A 21,377-nucleotide genomic window follows, 5' to 3' on the forward strand; every position below is an offset into this window, starting at 1 on the left:
TCCACTCCTTTCTGCATGTTTCCCCTATGGAAAATGTTCATCTTAAGGTAAGAGTGCAGTGCCAAATTTAGCATCCAAAATGATATGAATATGTAGCCATACTGAGGTTACTTTAAAAGCCTTGACTGGCATTTCCTAATTTTTTCTTAAAGCTGTAACTGACTCTTTTTAACAATGTGCGAATTATCATGTCTTCATGCATTCAATTTAATTTTTATATTTTACTGTGATATTTTATAAATACTGAAAATAAAATGAATTACTTCCTCAAGTCGTCTTTCAGTTCCTAGTGCTAAAAGGTTGTTGTATTCTCTCTCAAGGATCTGCCGTGCCTAGAGATACCAAAGCAAAAAATTAAAATGGTTGAAGAGGAATAAAAGGCAATAATGGGTACAGATTAACCAGAAGTAGCAGGAGCAAACTTGCCTGGGTGTTTTGTGTTGGAATCTGTAATAATAAAGCTAAACTGCTGTAATCAAAGTTTTCATCCAGTGCTATAAGTGAACCATGTACACCACTTTCTAGAATATTATTTGCATATTCTCGGAGGCCAATAGCTTGTATCCAGCGTATGACTCGATCATTGCTCCATACCAGCACATCTGTAAGGACATAACACCGGTTCAGTCTCCTGATACCCGAGAACTTCCAAACTGTACAGGTTGTGCATGCACTGTGGAGGTCATACTGCTTGATTTCTAAAATGAGGAATGCCAGCAAACTATTCATATAGCTTGAATGGCAGCAGTATCCCCTATTCAAAACCCGAGGTGTGGGAGGAACTGTGTGATTTTTAGCTACCTTCAAGTTAAATGTTTATTCTAAATAATGTTTCCAAAGGAGAAAGGTGCCTCCAGAGGGCATCTCCAGAATGCAGTTCCTCCCGGCTCCTATAGATACCCCTTTCAATTCTTCTAGTCAAGATTTTACAGTTTAACAGTGCAAGGGCACAGGAGAAATACCTGTTCCTCAAGGCTTCACTGGAGAGTTTTGTATTAAACATTTTGAAAGTCGGGTCAGCACCTACTGTTTTATAACATGCCATAAAGCAAACGATGAGTTCACAATTTTAGAGACTAAAACTATTTTTAGTTCAGACAAACAACCCTAATAGTTATATATAAAAGGAACTGTGCAGTGAGCCTGCAGCTGCTCTAGAGAGCTTTACACAGAACAGTACTTTTAAATCGCCTGTTAAATCATCTAACAAGGCCAGTTCTGTTAGAAACTATTCTTACATACCAATCAACTGCCTCAGTGGCCACCCCTCCAAGCAACATTTTCTATGATACACATTTTGAAGTAAGAAATCGAAGGCAAAGGTTTTCGAAAGCAGGAGCACAGTGTTAGGGTCCTGAGCGCTCTGATTTCCCAGTGTTGCCCCCAGCACGTCCCATTGGCTATTTGGCCTTCTGCTTCTGAGACTGAAAGAAGCTAGGGTAAGAGCTGTCCCCAAAACCCAATTTAGCAAAATGTATGTATCAAACCGCCATTCAGAAATGCAGCCCCAGTTTAGCGAAGTACTTAACTGTGCCTAATTTAAGGAGATATTTTGTGTTCTGAAGACAGATGGACTTACATTAGTTTTACTTAAAGCACCTGCTTAAATGCTTTGCTAAAATGGCATGACAAGGGGTTAACAGTGTCAAGCTTCAAAAGAAGAAACATTCCCAGTATTCATTCCCAGGAACTATCACCTTTTATTTCATGCTGACTCATTTCTCTTCGCTTTTCCAGTTCTTTTCTATCATAATTCAACCTCTTTAAACACATGATTCCATATTGCAAGCTTGTTCTGTTATTTAAAGAGAAACATTTACAGAGTTAATAAAGATAATTTTGAAGATGGGAACATATGTAGGATGTATTTCCTGCATCTCACATGAGGTGTTTCATGGTGCCCATGTAGCAAATCTTGAGGACAGAGGGGAGAGCAAACCATTAAGAAAAACTCCACAGACTTCAAAAATGAAATGGACAAAACCAAAATGAGTATGTTTGAATAAATGTTCTAGCATAAGAAACCCAAAACATTAAAAATCTTATTCAGAAAAGGTCAGCCCTTGCGAGCTGTGAAATGTTTTGTCAAATCAGGCCTCAAAAAAGTGACAGATCAGACAGTATATTAAAAAAAAAAAAAAAATCCACTTCTTGTCACATAGACGTCATTCTCCCTAAAGTCTAAATGCTTTTATTTCCATATTTCCAATTTAGCTTCCTGGCTGTATCCCTAGATAACCTGAACAACTGTAAATTTGCTTGTACTGTTAACAGCTTTTATGTGCTACACACAATAGCTTTTTATTATTATGAGATCTCAGGGCTTCAAAGCTTAGTCTACCATTTTCTGATACTTTAAACTACTTAATAAATTATTACTGTTTCTGTATTGTCAAGGCGCTATTTGTATGTTAATGGTTCCCTGCTCATTATGAAATGTATCTGTACCAATATCTTAGTTTTGAGAGACGTAATTGCAATGTGGTTACTATTACTAAAGGAATCTATCTCAATTCAGATTTCTGACACTTACCACTCACTTTTCTGTGTGGTTTTGCAAGCCAGAACAACAGAAAGTAAGTGGTTTTATTCTGTGCAGCACTGAGCACTATGTCAGACACATAAAATTCTGTATGCATGTAGTCTTTATGCAAACATACCGATGAAAGCTATCCACCATTTTTAAGTGCACACGCAGATCTTTCTTTGTCAGATGATCTAACATCCTCGCATCTACCAGGCATTCCATAAAATAACTTCGGTACTGAGGTAAACCCAGACTGGGGAGCCATTCGTTACCTATCCATTCGTGGTTCATATCACCATAAGCCAGGGTCTGCAGGGGAAAAGAAAGGGGGGAGGGGGAATAAATTCTTGAGTTTGTTCAAGTTTGCACCACAGACTGAAGACAGAATATCTATCTGCGATGCTCGTTTCTAGTGAGACTTCCTAGCTTAGAAATCCTGTCAACCCCCCCCCCCCCATTTTGTTTTTGCATTGTTTTGACACTGGAGGTGGAAGCCTCTATGAGATATTTGTTACTGATAGCAGTTTTGCCTGTTATATCTTGTTTTCTAGCTTTGTAAATTTTAATTTTTTGTAATAAGAAATCATAGTTTCAATTTTGAGTTTTAAATGCAAGCAAACTTATTACACAATCAAAATGTGTTTGTTTTATAATCTTACTTGCTTTCAATTTACCTTCTAGAATATTTATGCTAGGCAACTCCTACACTGAACTTGGCAATACAAACATGGCCCCAGGGAATCAACTGAAGTTTGTGTCACTGTTTAGTGGGGGCTAGGATTTCCTAAATAGGTTCTAATGATACTTCATGGTTACACACCTGTAGTCCTTTTGAGACTAAAAGTTAATTTCAGTTGTTTGTCAGCCAAGCTTACGTGCACCATCAGTCAGAGCTGGTGACCAAATACATTCTATTAATGAGATATTTTCAGCTGTGAACAGCTTAAACTTAAGTGCATCATATGCGGAGCTCAATAAATTAATTCTTTGGGATAGGAGCAAACTGGATTCCTCCTAGAAGCTAGCATTCAGGCATTAAGCTACTTCATTGTTCAGCTGAAATTTCAATAGGGTGGGGAAGAAAGTATATGAAAAAACCACATGCATGTTGAGCTATTTTTATATGGGTTGCACAATTAAGATGCAAAATAGATAGCTTTTACATCTCACTATTGAGAATTATTTTGGTATTACTGAAACTTAACAGAAAAGAGAACTCATAAATTTCAAGATTAACACCTCCTCAATAGGATCGTGCTCAGCTTTGAGTATCACTTTCAAGCCTATCTTTTTGGTTTTGTTTTTAATGTCTCCTGTCATTATAGACAAAAGGATAACACAGTGCGAGCCGGATATATTTTCTATGGGGGAAAATATAGTCCCCTCATCTCTCATTCTTGTGAGATTTTGAAGAGAAAAGGAATGCCATAAGTAAAGACAGTGAGATTGTGTAAGAGTGTGCATACATTAGAGGGAGAGAAAGAAGCTGAAAAATATAAGTAATTGATAGTCTAACTGAAGTGAAAAATTTTGTTCCTAATTATACAAGACTACTTGGGTGTGATTTATACAATTGTTCTAAAAAAAATCTGGTGTAATTTTAGAAATGTTAGATCTCAAACTCTTGGCATACTTTATTAGCCTATTCTAAAAAATGAGGAAAATATTTTTTCTAGATTTAGCTGGGAGGTAGAAGTCGTCTCTGGAATGTAGCCATTTCTTTTAAGAAAAATATTTACAGCATATGTACCTCTTTGTGCTTTACCTAGCAAACCTGTCCAGAGAATATTTTCTTTGTATTAGAAGAACTCTTAAATGTGTAAATCATAATTCAATCATTGAGATACTGTCACAACACTATACTCCTCTATGCCTATTGATACACTGTTAGTTACATTATTATGAGCTCTCCGTTCAAAAAAATCACGTGAAAGGGTCATACCTGAGCCCAGCTGCCTTCTTCAGACTCTTTCTGTTATCAGCAGGAAGCAATTAGTAAAGCAGGTAAAAAGACAATAAAAATGAGTTATAAAAAGATGTGGTTTTCATGTGTATGTTAACCTTAGTACAAATGAAAACATACAGGTAAAATATGCCGATAAAATAACTTCAGTCAGTGGCAATGCCCTGGGCTAAACTACCTTAAAAATTACAAGACCAAACCCATAAAATCTTAGTAGGGCAAATCTAGCTAAGTTTTCAAGGTACAAAATCATTATAGCTTGGTGAAACTTTACAGCATTATCTTAAACACTTTTTATGGTTTCACAATCAAAACACAAACACTTACTTACAAAATTGGGCATTAGAGATGCCATTTTTTGTTTCTAGTTAGATTTTGCAACTTTCACAATAAAAAGCTGTCTTCTTGTGAATGTATTGTAAAGGAGCTTTTTATATAACATTTTTAAGGCAAAACTATATTTTTCTGGCTGGTCAGTTAAACAGAATCAACTCTACTTCTGGTCAGTTGAGTGTTGTTATATTTGTATTTATCTTTACCAACAATAATAAAATTGAAAATGAGCTCAGTTGTAAAAAAAAAAAAATACTGATGAGAATCAGCTTCATAAATGTTCATGAGAAAACTTAAAATAGTATAGCAAGCATAAATTTCTAAGAAATAAGTCTTTATTGCATCAAAATTTAGCTTCAGTACCTCCCCCACCATTTATGGATTGGGCTGACTATAAAGTTTTACAGACTGAAGATAGGTTTTTCAGACATCTCACTGTAGGATTGTATCATGTTTTGTAAGCACTGTTATGGAGTTGTTATGACGTAATACTAAAAACAAACGCGAAAATAACATATGTTCCAAGTAAAAGAAAAATTCAGAACTATTGAATAAAATCTGTTAGTATTTATTTATGTCTCCCCAAAGCAGGGAGAGGTTTGACAAAAATCAATCCATAAATGACCCATTCCATGCACCCTAAATCAAAGAGCATGAATACACAAGTATGGACATGAAAGACTCAGCATTAATGAAAACACTGAGTTGTGTAAAGCACCATTCTCAAGCCTTTTCTTATTTCTTTCTACTTCAGCAGATATAAAACTATGTTTAGAAGAGGTACTAGGGAGTAGAGTCTAGGGGAGATGTTGCACCTGTAACCGCGACAATTTCATTTCACTAAATGAGGTTTCACACTGGCAGTGAAACTATTATGTACTGTAAAACTCCAATACTTGTTTTAGGTTCACACAATTTTTGTGATCGCAATACAGTTTGTAATGGCTTTTGCTGAGAAATGATGTAACTGTTCTTTAAATTCAATTTCACTTCTCCCTGTGACTTTCTAATGGCATGCTTGGGAAGCGTCCTACAGAAGATACGGCATCTGCGTTAAAGCAGATACATCCTAGTTCTGCTTTGAGCACTATAACCATTTTAAATGGAAGTGGAAAGACTAACCGTTTTAGCTGGAGCAGCAAGATTTTCCATTTCTTCATGGGTCACCCAAACGTTGCCTGAGGGCTATGGACAAGGCCCGCAGGGAGGCAGGTAGGATCCACATTAGGTAAGCAGTGGTAAAGAAGAAAGGCAGCACCACTGTAAGTTAACAGCGTATAGCATCACCATCAGCACAACCACGTTCTTGCCTCTACCGAGCTGCAACTAGAGACAACTTTAGACAACTTGTTTTGTATCTTTCGTTAGAGGATTCTGAACAGACGTGATGGAGTATTTCAACTAGAACAGATGGATGAAATCCGGCAGAGCACCGTCACAAAGGAAAGAATAATAATTAAAGCTGCATTTCACACACAAGTGGCAAATACAACCTTTGGCTCATAGCTCTGTCTGGAGGTAAGCTTCAGTTCTCAAAAATCTTCCAGCCTAAATATTCTGCACACATCACATGCCTATATTGTAATCTAAATAATTATTACTTCCCCCATGTTTCTGTAAATCAAAAATGTCAAGAAAATTCACTTGTAAAACTATTTTTCCTCATCCTATTGTTTTCAGTCAGATTATTACTAGGAAAATGAGATGAGGCAGGGAGGGGTTGTGGAATTCTGCTGTGCATGAGGTGAAATGTGCTGTGTTTTCTTGAGAGCTGAAGTAAATTAACTCCTTTCCTGAGAAAGAGGGGAGGCAGAAAGACTTGGGACTCAGAAATGCACGTGCCGGGGCAGGGCAGCTTTCTGCTGCCAATTGCTCAGGGAGAATTAAAAAACCAAGGCAAAATTATTCCCAATGTTTCCAGCTTGAATGTACTGTTTTTTCATTTCTTAACTGTCAATGTACTTGCTTTGAAATATGCTCTTATGCTCTTAAAATCAAAATGAATTTTGTTTAGTAATTCAACACCATGTTGAGTCTATACTGCTTTACTTAGGTGAAATCCATTACGATTCATAGTATTACCATGGTTATGACATATACAACCATTCTGAGGGGAGAAAAATCAGATGGGGAACTATAATGTTTGAAAGTGTGACAGGAGTAGCAATGGGACTTCATCTTTTCAAACAAAGAAACAAACAAACAAGAACCAAAACAACCAGCAGGTGGATCAGGCTGCTAAGATTGAAGTGGCTCAGGTGGATCTGGACTGGCAACATAAGGGTGAATTATTTATAGCTCAGTGGGCCCATGACACCTCAGGTCATCAAAGAAGAGATGCAACATACAGATGGGCTCGTGATCGAGGGGTGGACTTGACCATGGACACTGTTGTGCAGGTTATCCATGAATGTGAAACATGCGCTGCGATCAAGCAAGCCAAGCGGTTAAAGCCTCTCTGGTATGGAGGACGATGGCTGAAATATTAATATGGGGAGGCCTGGCAGATCGATTATATCACACTCCCACAAACCCGCCAAGGCAAGCGCCACGTGCTTACAGTGTTCCCTGCTGAAACCAGGACATTAACCTTCATTAAGGTTATGACATATACAACCATTCTGAGGGAAGAAAATATCAGATGGGGAACTATAATGTATAAAGAACCTTAGCAATGTGAAGATAAAAGGCCAGTCAATAGGAACATTAGAGTCCTGTTGCCCAGTTGCTCATATAACTCAGTGGTTCTGGTACTCCTCAAAGGTATCTCAATTCTCATTTCCACCAGAAGATTCTCCATGAATTCCATGAAGATGAGAGATTACAAAATACAAATATTATTTTTATTAACATAATTATTATTGTTATCTTAGTATTAGAAGTCTCGGCTGCACTACTTGAGTAGTAGTTTTTGTCCTTCACTTCTGTGCCATGTGTCCCATCTGATCTGGGTTTTTTTCTTGTGCTTTTTTTTTTTGTTGTTACAGTCTCTGTTGCCTCTTTCATAGCCATCACCATCAGCCTCTCAGCTTGAAACTCCCCTTTTGTTATCTTGTTTCTTTTTCTCCTCATCAGTTTGGCCTATTTTTCTTCATTTTCCAGTAAAAGGTGCTTTCTATCTATAGCACATACATTCTTACTCTCCCCTAATATACTTTCTTGCTCTTTTTGATATATTTGCCTTTCCTTTCAGACCTGTATCCCTGTGTTTCTTCTTTATCTGCTTCCTTCCCATCTGCTGCCACTGTCCCCCTTCGTCACTGAATGCACACGCTCTAATTCTTCCTTCCAGACTCTCCTTTCACACCTCCAATCACTGCTTCTCTTAAAAGCATGAAGAACCTAAAGCCAGTTGACTCAGATTAGATAACATTTGACAGGATGCAAAAAAGGGGAATGGAAACAAGATTCAAAAGAGCTGTGTTCCTACATAACCTCTCCCCCTTCCTGCATTGTGCACCCCCCCCAACAAAAAAAAAAATGAGAAACAAACAAAACAAAAAAAAAAGAAAGAGAAACACAATTTGATTTGGTTGGGAGAGATGACTTGAAGGAAGAGAAAGGCAAAAATGCAGGCAAAATTACAAATAAGATGCTCAATACTGATCATTTAGATAACATCAAGGTTAATCAAAAGCACGACTTTAAAAAAATAAGAATATCTGCTAAAGGAAAAATATCATCTATCAACAATCAAGCGAGTGATGAACAGGTCCTTCTAGGTCTCTGTAGGACAGTTCCCACTGATTGTGAAGTGTGTGTTACCATAGAGCCACTCTCGTACTACAAAAGTCTTTCTGCAGACTCCTGCAGGGTGAAGTGGGAAAGAAAAAGTCAGCTGAACAGGACTCACTGTTCTGGATGTTGGAGGTGCTGATGGACTTGTCAGTGATACCATCTCTTGGATTGCTAGTCGGAGCTTTAAGCGGTGAAGAGGATTGCTGATTCCAATTTCTCTTTGAATCTCAGTATCGGACAAAGCAGACATAATAGCTCCACTCTTCACGTTGGCACGGCAGGCAGCAACATACCAGGCTGGCATGCCTAGCCAGAGCTGTTGAGAGAAAGGACACATTCATCCAAAGCATTGCTTCATTTCTCAGATGAAATCAATCATCAAGGCACCTATCAATCTGAATAAGCATGGTAATACACACAAATGAGTATAACCATCATAGTCTTTAATAAAACGAAATTGTTTCAGAACTTTTGAAACTGCCATGGCTTCACATGAACTCTTTTTGTTGCTTTTGTTTTAACCAGAACTTTAAAGGAAGGGATGCTTTGAATTATTTTTAGAGCTATCTGTCTCCATCACCTGGGCTACTCCTTTCCCAGGCCTTTAATGATCAAGTAGTGGCACAAGTCAGTGTTACTGCCCATTTGATAGTCTTATGAAATACAGAAAACAATCTAAGAGGAATTGATTAAGTAATTTTTTCACTTTTGTACTAAAATGGCTTTCTCTCTCTTTCCATGTTAGTCCCCACAGTGTACTCACGGGGCATACTCTCACTCTTCTCTGCTTTTATTTTCTTGGTAGAAATAAATCAAGCACAGTGCAGATAACCAACCTAGTGAGGACTGAGCTTACTGTAAGTTTGGGAGCAGTCTGGTATGGTGCCATATCCTAGCTAGACATACAGGTTAGAAGCTGTAGCAAAATGTAAACACAGCTACATCACCTGTGGATTTAGAAGATACGTACTTGCCACTTCATGCTTTTCCTCTCCTTATGTTAGTCTTACTAGCCTAGGTCAGCAACAGCCCCTTGCTTCACCACTTTTACTCTTTTCTTGTAAGAGGTACTCTCCACTTCTAGCAGTCTTTCCTGGGACCTACTGAGTATGCATTCTTCTAGGTTTTCTCAGCTTTCTCATTTTGTGCTGCCTCATTAATATGATTGTCGGTGTCTACAGATCTTTGCTCCCAAAGGAGATAATTCCATAGCAGGGATATATACATGTGGGAAGTTTTTGTCACAGTGTGAAATACATTAGGCTATAGAGAAAAGTGTGAGAAGGACATAAGCAGTGAATGCCATAATCACTGAGATTTGGGGGAATAACACAATGAAAAACAAAGACATAACTCGCTAGGCGCTTAACTCCAGGAGACTGCTAGGCTCTGTGAAACCTGAAAGAAGAAGATGCTTCTCTCTGGAGAGTAGTCCCTCCTCACTCTTTTCCAGATCACTATCGCACGTGGGTTGGTGCTGTGAATTACATTTTTTAGTACATAGCTCTCCCCACTGGGATGAAGCAGCATAACATATAACAAAAGATTTCCACTGGGCAGCAAAACAGCTAATATTCTAGATTTTGCGACACTGAGTGTTGAAGTGCATAAATCACCCTTCACTACTTAACCTTCAATGTATCTGAGTGTACATACTTCTGTATACACAAAATTTATATACACATTTATACAGCTACCTAATTTTCTTAAGTATAGGTCTGTTGTACCTCACTGTACTGCTATATAATATTCCTTCAAACATAAGCTGTCAAAAGCACTTTTCAAACGTATCGATTAGTTATTAATGGCTTGTAGTAGCATCTTATTCTATTCTACTGTTTCTGAAATAGAAACCTGTCCATCAGCATACAATGCAGTGATGCTATGTGATAATAGCCATTATATTCTACATTTTCAGATTTTTTTTTTTATTAATTCTGGGTAGATGGCAATTAACGACTACCTGTGTTTGAATTTCAGTGGAATAGAGCATCTGTGACCGTAAGTGAAGTCATCGAGAACTCTATCTCTCTGTGCATCTTGAATAGGCCATCAGAATTAGCTGATTTCATGATTTTAATTTTTTCTCTTAATAATGGATTACTAAAAGAGGACACAAGGTCAAAGAAATTATTAAAAAAATATGCCATCAGTAAATTCACCAGCAAATCTGGAAAGCAGAGACAAACTGAAAGGATTTTTATTAATTTCTCACAGTACAGGGAAGTACTGTGTGGTTGTCAACAAGCCTATACCTTATCTGGGACATACTTACTTAAAAGACAGCTGTTAGATCACTTTTATCTCACAGAGAAAACAGACTTGAATGTCAGATCCCAAAAGAGCTCAGACAGGCTTTTCTGTACTGACTCCTGATGTATCATAGGGCTTGAGGAACGACTGCATCATGTTTCAAAAAGCCCTTCCCACTGATGGGATGAGCCACTGCCCCCCATCCAATGCTAGCCTGAACCTTACCCAACTAACTGTAATGAAATACAAAGTTTCATGAAAGTCAAAAAATTAAAAAGAAAATTATGTAGATTATACCCAGCTGCACTTAAACAAAGAGCCATGAGGAAACTATGCATAGCTTTAAACTGTATTTAATATTCTCATTTAATTTGACTTTAATTTTTTTTTCATACATGCACTTGAAAAAGCAGGGAAGTGTAAATACTGGAGTTATTCACCCTGCAGAAAGAGATTCAAATGTTTGCCGCTCATTAGGTAAATTAGTTCTTTAACAAATTAGGTAAATTAGTTCTTTAACAAACAGCTGTCTCTGCCAGAAAATGCAGTTAGATGAAAACAGTCTCTAAAAAGAGGGCACAGTAATTGTTCTAGGCAGAGAACCCAGATATCAAGATTGCTATACTTTTCCAGAATTAGTTAAGAAAACCCACAGTTCTTAAAATGTATCTCAACTATGTCTGTGCTACATACAAATGACTAGAATAAATGCTAAGGTTGAGAAGTTAACCCCTGAAAAGTTTGGAAATGTCACAATTGTGATCACATATACTTCTTTAATTTGGGCCTTTGTCTCCTTTAATATTAATTGCATTTTTTAGTCCAAGGGTGACATATTATATTTTCCCCAGGAGAGTATGAAATGCACAGAGTGTCCATCTGCTGACTGAATGCACTGATGCTCACTGAATAAATTCAGTACTTCTGCCCTCATACCTTTTTATCATCAGTATTCAATCTGCATTGAATACTGCAACATAAACTTCCTCATGGGCTTTCCTGTGCTACTCTCATTATATTTTCCAAGAAGTTCGTAGACATCGATTTCTCTTTACAGCCCCTCTCTGAGACAGAGGGAAGCATATCCTATTTTGCAGCTAAGAATCAAGGCAAAAAAGGATTAGGGCTTAACTTGTCAGATATGTCTTCAAATTTTGGATCACCCTGGAGGACATCAAGGGCAGATTTTTCTCAGTATTCAGAAATGTATAGACCTTTGTATGTTCACCTTTCCAGCAAATCAGCTTTAACTGTAATATTGACTATTTCTGACTGGTACAAATCTAGTTACCGAACTCTCAAAGTCATATGAAAAAGTCAGGTAGTGGCCAAATTAATGAATGTTCCATATGAACAGAGATTTTTTTGGAAGGAAGATGATATCCCGTTTTCCAAGGTCATGTGCAAACACTTGAACTGCCTTTCTGCAGTTTTCATTTAATCTTTTTCAATAGGTACCTTCAGCAATTCCAACACGAAGCAGAAATTTTGTAGACATTAGTTGCTTTTGTTCCTCATCCTTCATTTATCGCCTGAACATATTCCTGTTAAAGCTTTGGAGGGGGTCCTTTTTTTTTTTTTTAATTGAAGGGAAAACTCTCTGCAGATCGGATTTCAGAGATGAAGGCACTGCCTGTCAAATCAGAGAGATTTCAACCTGGATCTCGCACACCCCAGGTGAAAGTGCCAAGAGGAACACCACTTCTTCCTGTTCTGCGTGATATCTAGGTAAATCAGCTCTTTCCCATTACATTTTAAAAAGATAGAAAGTTACAAATTCTTTAAATTTATTAAAAATTCTGAAGATGCAGCTTTTGTGTTAACCTCAAATAAAGTTTGATAGCTAATTTTTGTTTTCTCCTTAGCACATCATCTTACATAAACTCTGTCTGTGGAGTTCCTAGATATTTAGAAATGAGAAATTAAAAGATTCCAAAAATTTGAGGTTCAAGTGCATTTGATAACCCTTTTTTCCTGTCTTCACCCCCCTGTGTAATCCCGTCTTACTTTTTTTCAGCTCTAGTCTCTGATTTACACCATTCAGCGTCAAAATCTGCTTAGTGCTCATGGCACAGTGCGCAGGGGAAAGAGGAAGAGACTTTAACAGTCTCTTTTAGAATTTGTAAGGACGAGCACACAGAAGCAGCCTGCAAATGTGACTCATGTTTCCAAGTTATGGCCAACGCTTACCTCCAGCCAGGCAACCACTGTAGGCCCATCCCACTGTGCAAAAGGCAAACCCTTTCTCCGAGCTTCTTCCAGAAGTTCATGTCTAGAAACGGATCAAAAATTGTTAAATATGCAGAGGTATGTGTAGGGACAATATAGATGCAACCGTGCCTTTTTGTTAAGTGTAACAACAGTGAAGCACAACGACAGGCATAGAAAACACCAGCGAACAATACAGCTCCTTCCCCTTTTTGAATGTATTCATCTATTCCCAACTCTTCTTTTTTTTCTTGGTGCATTTTGACATCCCTTTAAACACCCAACATACAAAAGGTGAGGTTTCTGTCTGTTCTTAGCTGAAGCAATACAGAATTGGGATAGCCTATATAAAAGGATCACCATATAATAGAAGACATTGGTGAAGAGAGAAAACTGAGGGATTCCTCCTGAGACTAGCTTAGCTCTGGTCTGGTAATGACCCAGAAAGGCCCAGAATTGCCAACTTCTAGACCTGAGCTAAGCATGGATGTAATGCAGCCAGGTATGAGAGGTCTCTGTGTTTGAAACGCTAAACCCTGCTGGACCAGCTATGCACAATTCTAGGGTTTCTGGAGTACAGCTATTCTGCATCTTCAAGAAGCCATCCATGGCTAATTAAGAGTTGGCTGTATCTTTAATAGTTCCATGTTAATTTTTTTATTATTATTGTTTATATACAAAAGAAATCCATGTGGTTTACTGATCTATACATTTTTAAAATGATAGAATTTTGTGGTTTCTCAATTTTATACATATACGTATATATATAGATATATTTCTATTGAGCTGATCAGATACCAATCCATGCATCTGCAGCTTCTCTGGACTGCAATGAGTGTTATGTAAAACATCATTCTTAAAGCTTAAAATATACTTTTAATACAGCGGTATTAAATATTTGGTAAAGTTATGTATAGGCCAGTCAGCTAGACTATCAGGAGAATGCTCCACATTAAACATGTTCAACCATTTGACCAGACATTTTTATTCCTGGAGCAGGAATAAAGAACCCACTGTGGTAGAGGCATAGAAAAAGTAGTCCTTCAAAAGTCTTTTTTTCCTGCTATTTAACAACATATTTTCAGCTGCGTCCTACTGAGTGAAACACAAAAGAATGCTCTCAGCAACAAGCTGTAGTGAAAAACAAATTAGACAGGGACTATGTTAATGTAGTGTTAAAATTTGCTTGCATTCCCACATAACAAGGAAATCTTGGAATTATAGCTTCCATTTTGCTCTGTCCTTTATTACTACAGCCTTTGTGGTTCAGTTATCCCTTGGCAATTCTTCACTGCCTTAGCAGCCTTTCAAATATATGTACTACAAAATCACAGCAGATAAAAGCGATGGAGTGATCTTACTTCTAAGGAGTACTCCTTTTGGGATTTTTGCACTGCTGAGAGGCCGGACTGAGAGAATTTGGCTTTAGTAGAAAATGGATCTCAAATAACAATTTTGCATATGTGTTTAAATCCCTCGCTCTGAATATTAATAGAAAGACAGCTGCTTTACTTGCTATGTTTCTGCTGTAGTAATGTGTAATACTACAAATACTTGACAGCATTACTGAAGTTTATCTAGCTTCTCCTCCCACACATCCTTTGCAGCATAGCTTACCCTTTGTCACTCAGATGTCCAAAGACATTGTAGAGCTATCTTTGCTTTCTATGAAAGCAAAATCCTCAGTAAAATGAGAAAAAGTTGCTCTCTGGTAACTAACACCATGTTACCTTCAGTAGCTGGAGGAGGTGCAGAAATCCCGTATTCCCAGGGAGACAAGCAGTGAAGGCCAATAGAGACATACACACTTGGCTGCTTAGGAAAGCAGAATTAAGGCATGGCCAGACACAGCCACCTCCCAGCTACCTGTGGGTGAGGTATTTGGGTTGCAGCCTTCCCCTGGAGATGGTTCTGTGGGGTACCTGCAAAGCTACAGCAGCGCTGTGCTTCCCTCAGGTGCCGTAACGGGGTTGCATGACTCCGCTGCCACCAGGGCTGTGAGCTGGCATGGCTGTCCTTAGGGAGAGCCAAGCTTTCAGGGATGCCTCTTCCTCACTTGGCCAGTTTTGGTGTCCTATGGCAGAGCCTGGACCCTGCAAAACCCTGTACAACTTGCTCCTTCCCCAAAGCCAGCCCAAGCCCAGGGAGCAGCCCCTTCTGCAGCTGGGAGTCCCATGGAGGCACCATCCTTGGAGGAACCTGATCCCAGATTTTTCCCTTATCTGGGGTATTCTCCACCCATACCAGCTGAAAGAGCAGGGCTGACTATCACAGTAAGTAAAAAAGGAGATTATGGCTTTGAGGGCCACTGGCCTTCCTCGCTTGTGTTGTGCTCTTGCTCCAAGCAGGAAAGCAGCAGCACGTGGTCTACAAGGAGATGGGGAGGAACTTTTAGCCTATTTCTTTGATTTGGTGTTAAATCCCTGTGTGGCCTCAGGAACTGAGGTGCCTGTAGAAGAGGCATTGGCACTTTAAACTCTCACTTCCATGAAAAACTTACTTCCTTTATGCTGGAATTATAGAGTACATATTTCTAGGGAGTCCTCTGTGACTTTGCAACATCTGAACTGGCATGAGGCTTGGTGTGGAGGCTTAGCATTACTCCAGTGCTTCTCAAACAAATACGCTCTCCCAGAGTAGGAAAGCACTTCCGATACTTCAGAGGCTGTCTGGCTCACAGAGCTAAAGGAAAATATAGTTGTGGTTATTGATTTTGGCTGAAGAAAATGGGGCCAGGCCAGAAATGGGATGCCCTATATATATATGCTATATCCAAAGACTACAGTATGATAAACATGATCCAAAGGGTCTTGGCATGTAGAAGGAAAGTGTTTTGGGTTGAAAATATTTTTAATGTAAAGTTAAAATCCTTTACTCAGACATGCACAGGGAATGCAGCCACCATAAGGCCTGTGCCTCACTTATTGATGTGGAATACTAAAAGGATTTTTATAATTCTTTCCCTTAAAAAGAATTTTATTCTTCAGAACTTATACTTCCTTCCCTCAGATGTTTTGTTTAAACATCTCTCCAATACTAAAGTTTATTTAAATTATATTTTATTTTTTGAACAGTATTCTTTGACTATTTTTTAATACACACTAGGAGATCTGCAGAACCTGAACCTTTAATTTCTAAACCAGAACTAAACCCAGAATTTCTATTTTTTGACTGAGAGATATACTTTAGTTGGCAGTCAAAGAAAACTCTAGGTTTTTTTGACATGAACTAGCACTATAGAAGAAACTCCACTCTTTCAAAATAAGTTAAAGGTGTCATGTAGGAAAAAACATGTATCGTTTTGATCAATAGTACAAATCATCAGAAAAATGAATCCAGTGATCTGCCTATTTTGGAATATTATCCGAATATTTTAGAACAGCCTGAATGTACTATTGTCCTTGTGGGATAGTCACTGGCTTCCTGAAAACAGAAAGTCCCCAAAGCCAAATATTGGTGTCCTGGCTTTGGTTGGGATAGAGTTAATTTCCTTCGTAGTAGCTGGTACAGTGCTGTGTTTTGGGTTTAGGATGAGAACAATGTTGATAACACACTGATGTTTCAGTTGTTGGTCGTGCTTACACTAGCCAAGGACTTTTCAGCTTCCCATGCTCTACCGACTGAGAAGGCTGGAGGTGCACAAGAAGCTGGGAGGGGGCGCAGCCGAACTGGCCAAAGGGACATTCCATACCATGTGACGTCATGCTCAGTACATAAACTGGGGAAAGCTGGCCGGGGGGGCCGCTGCTTGGGGACTGGGCATTGGTCGGCGGGTGGTGAGCAATTGCATTGTGCATCACTTGGCTTTGTATATTATTATTATATTCTGTTTCAATTATTAAACTGTTTTTATCTCAACCCATGCGTTTTCTCACTTTTACTCTTCCAATTCTCTCCTCCATCCCACTGCGGGGGGGAGTGAGCGAGCAGCTGTGTGGTGCTCAGTTGCCGACTGAGGTTAAACCACGAGAATTGGTGACTGCAGTTCAGTTTTCCTTACAAAAACATACAACTGATCACAGGAGGAAGAAGGGACGAGTACCCTAAAGAGTGTGACTCCCTCTTCCTTTCATTACAAAGATAGGGTTTGGAGATCGTGAATAGCATTATACAGTTTCTCTAATTTGGAAGATGCTTTGCAGGGGAATGTGGGGATTTTCTCCTCCTAAGACTTCGTCAGACGAGTACTACGTATTACAATGTGTCCACTTTGCATTAGTAAGGAGGTAGGGAATTAAAATGTAATTATTTCCATGCTCGTTTAGTTTTTTTGCAACGTATGAAAACAAGCTGATAAGGAAGAGTTGACATTAATTAGGCATTACTATAAATGCTATTATTTTGCAGATAGCGGTTTAAACCACTTACTACCACTGGAATGAATTCCAAATTAAAGCTGTATTTTTAAAGATAACATTATTACTGTTCAAGAATAAAACCCTCTTCCTGGAGACATTACGGGAGTAACTGCAATATGCTATTTAAAATGTATCATTACCCTGAGCCTGGTTTTGCAAAGTCAGGAAATTTCATGAACATCAACTTTTTAGCATTCATCCAAAATTCGAGAGATGCTTGTATTTGTCTGTTCAGAGACAGTGCCTCAAAGTGGGCTGTCTTCACTCTTTTATCAAAGACAGGAAAAAAAAAAAAACCCACAAAACACATCATGTCAAGTTGTATTGTGGAGTTGTGTGTCAGAGAAGCGGGGTTGCCTCCCTAGCACTGACTTCTGATGATTAAACCTCCCCAGAATTACTTCCTAAAGATACTGTTACAGTGGGCCATTTTCTTTAGCACCATTCTTCTGAGAGCCAGATACAACTGCCCAAATCAACCTACCAAGCTGAGAGCACAACTGTCTCATACCACGGGGACTATGAAATGCTTCAATATCCCTCTGGACAGCAGAGGTACATGGGAGCAAGAGGAAGGGGGAAAATAAGAGCAAAACTATGATATTGATATTATAAACAAATTTTCTATTTCATATATATCCTTCCCTTGCACTGGGAAAATCCTAGCTCAGTATCAGCAGCCCTCACCAACTCACTGCATAAAACTCAATGAACTTTATTAAAAATAAGACTCATCTTTAAATAGACTTTGTGTAGGAAGTTAACAAGATCTTGATTTAAAGCATGTCATTCCATGACATTCAATTTTCTTTATGAAGATGCGGCTCCCCCCCATGAAGCAAACAAGAAATAACAGCTTATGATTTCTGATACACATAATGCAAACACTCTGTGTAGTACACAAAGTCCAAACACTGTCTTGATGAATCTTGAACAATTTTTCAACACAGATCTTCATACTTCTGCAAATAATAGCATTTACTCTGATAGTTCTAGTAGGGTTCACATGAAAAGTCCTCAGGGATATTATATTGCACATATTATAATGTCTCTTCGTTAAAATGTAATCATAAATGTGAGATAAATTGAAAAGGAGGCACGGTGAAGTCAAGGGCCAAATCAAGTTTGTAAAATAGCCAAAATTTTTAAATAAATTCTGCTTGTAACGGGCAATTTAGATTCTATGAAATGGCCTTTACTCATAGACTTTTTCTCAACAGATGAAAGTGTTTACCTAGCAGATCCTCTGATTATTATTATTATTACTGACACTATCATGATTATTATCACCACCAATACTAAAATGCTTAGTTTACAATGAAATATTATACATGATTGGTTTCTAGAAGAGAAACAGACAGAAACAATAGACCAAATCTGCTATATTTGTCTGAGTAATCCTATGATTTCAAGTTAAGATTAAACACATCTGCCTCTTGAAAGCTAACATACTCACATTCAAAGACTGCAAAATTCAGGAGAGAGCATTTCTAATGAATTAAGCTGGATTTGGATTTTATCTTTTCTATTGTCATTTGCTAAATATTTAAGAGAGGCTAGAATCCTGTAGCTAAGGTCATTTTATGACAAAATAAGGTAGTTGAATTTGTGTAAATTAATAATGATGTAACTTGTTATTTTTTATTAGACATTTTATATTTTATCTATTTATTTTCTGTAAGACTATAAATGTTTCTAAAGTAGGAAGTAGAAAAAAAAGAGACTCAGACTTGATATTGCTATATAATGCTGTTTTAATTTAATCTGAAAGGATTCATCTGATTTAAAGACTGCACTAATTGGAAACTGGGTCAGATCTTGTTTCAACTTTAGCACTTAAGTGACCTGGCTTTTAAATGACCTGAAATCCTCATTCTTTCTCCTTTTTGATACTTGATATAATAGTCAGACTGAAAACAATGGACAAAATTCAATTTCCATTTTTTTCAATATGTTTTGTATCCAACTTTAAGGAATTTTCAGAAAAAATGACTGAAATACAGAAGTCAAGATGCAACTAATAAATAAAAGGTTTTAAATCTATAAAACAAGGAAGTATAACCTGAAATTTAACAGCATCCCAGATAACACAGATTAGCAAAGCAGGTTTAACAATGCTGTAATTATTCTATATAGGTGTACATTTTAAGGGCAAAATGTAAACTGAAGGGCAGCATTCTTTTTTCTGAAGACATATATTAAGCTAAGTGAAGCATGTTCAGGAATGCTTAATACAGACCCTAACAAATTAGAGCTGCAGAGAGCTACTATTAAAAAAATAATAAAACACCTGTGAAATAAACAGACATAATACATAGCCTTGCAATCTTGTATGTAGTGTACTACATTAGAGACCCCCTGGAGTTCCCAGATTGATTTAATGTTATCAAATCTATTTTTATAAAGCCATTTCATAATCACATATTCTAAATTAATGTGGTAATCCCTGTTATCTTTGAGTTTTTTATCCTTACACCTTTAGAAAGTTATAGCTCATACATGCTTTGAACGGATGAAATTTTCTCCTTAACTTCCAAAAATTATTCAAGAAGAAAATAACATTTGTACGATAGATCACAGAGGAGATGAAGATTTTAAACTTGCTATCAGGTTAACAATTAAAAAAAAAAACAAACCAGAAAAAAATGAACTGGTGAAAAAGAAAATAGTAAAATTATATGCACAAATGAAATATTATTGTGGTACTACAGAGCATGAGGGCTCAAACAGAAAAAAAGAAATTGTGTACTCTGGATTACTAGAGTGTTTACAAGTTTGAGTCCTCTGTGATTTAATTAAACAGAATTTATGCCTTAACAACATTTGTTGATCTAGGCCTTCACTCTCAAGATTTTTCCACTGACAAACTTTCAAATGTCTTTGTGATTCTGGCCTTTAGACCTCCCAAAATGTGTTTATTTAAAAAAATTGACGGAATTTATCTCTAAGTAGTTAATCCATTCTGTTAAGCCCTGCAGCAGCAAGTCCTGACCTGAATTTGTGTATGCTTCTTGAGGTTTACCATTATTTTTGAATACTTTGAAAGTTTTCATTTGGGTCAGTTTTCTGCATGGATTTGTTACATAAAGTTCACAGAAAAACAAAAAGAAATAATAAAACACAGAAAATAAACATGGTGCTGAAAATGAATATGTTCAGCAGCCATGGTGTTTTAACTTACCCAGATATGCTTTTCATGAGATGGAGAGAGATGAATGCAAAAAAAAGCACATAAATGTTAATGAACATATAGTAGTCCATAAAAAAAATAAATCATATGATAGATAAAATAATACCACCTTTATTACTACGGAAATCTTTCTAACTGGTCTTTGAATGCTTTAAAGTAGTTAAATGTTCTTGTGAAGAACAGATGCATCTGTCAAAATGAGATTTACATTAAACTGATGTTGGCTATTTATTAGGTACCACTCAGCACAGCACATCTTCCACCTGCAATACATATTTGTGCCAAAGATCTGTAAACACAGTGAATGTGGAATAGATTTTTCAAATCAAAGCATTTTGCCCTGATTTGAAGAATTTCATAGTGATTTTTGTGTAACACCAAAAATCCTGAAAATCCCAAACCTGTGGATTTCGGCAAATTACCATAGAGACACAGTAAAATTGAGTGGACTACAAACCAAGGTTTACTTTTCTATGTGCACTTTACTAATATTTTAGCAAAATATCTCATAGTAATCATAAATGACCTAGACTCGGGGTTTTTTGGTGGTTTTTTTTTTTAAATATGCAGATTTCACGTACATAGATGACTAACATTTGTAATGGTTATTTATGCCATGCAGTATTTTAATTTCAGCAGTCATACTAACACTAGATTAGTAGCAATACTGGCGTGAGTGATTTGCCCACTACTGTTCTTGCCAATATAATTGGTAACAGTATCTGTAGGAGAAAGCAGGATGCCATTGCTGATAATAAACTTTCTTCAGCATCCTTTAATTGCCATCATAAAAAGAAAATTATATGC

General features: G+C 37.4%; 1 protein-coding gene across 8 annotated transcripts in view; it reads right to left on the bottom strand.

Moving 5' to 3' along the window:
- PPFIA2 (PPFI scaffold protein A2) overlaps positions 1-21,377 on the bottom strand; it is a 356,055-nt gene that overhangs the window by 7,900 nt on the left and 326,778 nt on the right. For all 8 annotated transcript variants that reach the window (XM_076333728.1, XM_076333719.1, XM_076333708.1 and 5 more), the window contains 8 exons: positions 13,005-13,086; positions 8,677-8,877; positions 5,946-6,008; positions 4,470-4,499; positions 2,661-2,836; positions 1,698-1,795; positions 427-602; positions 264-332 (listed from right to left, as the gene is read on the bottom strand). In XM_076333728.1, the coding sequence (XP_076189843.1) occupies positions 264-332; positions 427-602; positions 1,698-1,795; positions 2,661-2,836; positions 4,470-4,499; positions 5,946-6,008; positions 8,677-8,877; positions 13,005-13,086 (895 nt within the window). The remainder of the gene's footprint in view (positions 1-263; positions 333-426; positions 603-1,697; positions 1,796-2,660; positions 2,837-4,469; positions 4,500-5,945; positions 6,009-8,676; positions 8,878-13,004; positions 13,087-21,377) is intronic.

The sequence above is a fragment of the Aptenodytes patagonicus genome, chromosome 1, assembly GCF_965638725.1.
Source record: "Aptenodytes patagonicus chromosome 1, bAptPat1.pri.cur, whole genome shotgun sequence".
Taxonomy (NCBI): Eukaryota; Metazoa; Chordata; class Aves; order Sphenisciformes; family Spheniscidae; genus Aptenodytes; species Aptenodytes patagonicus.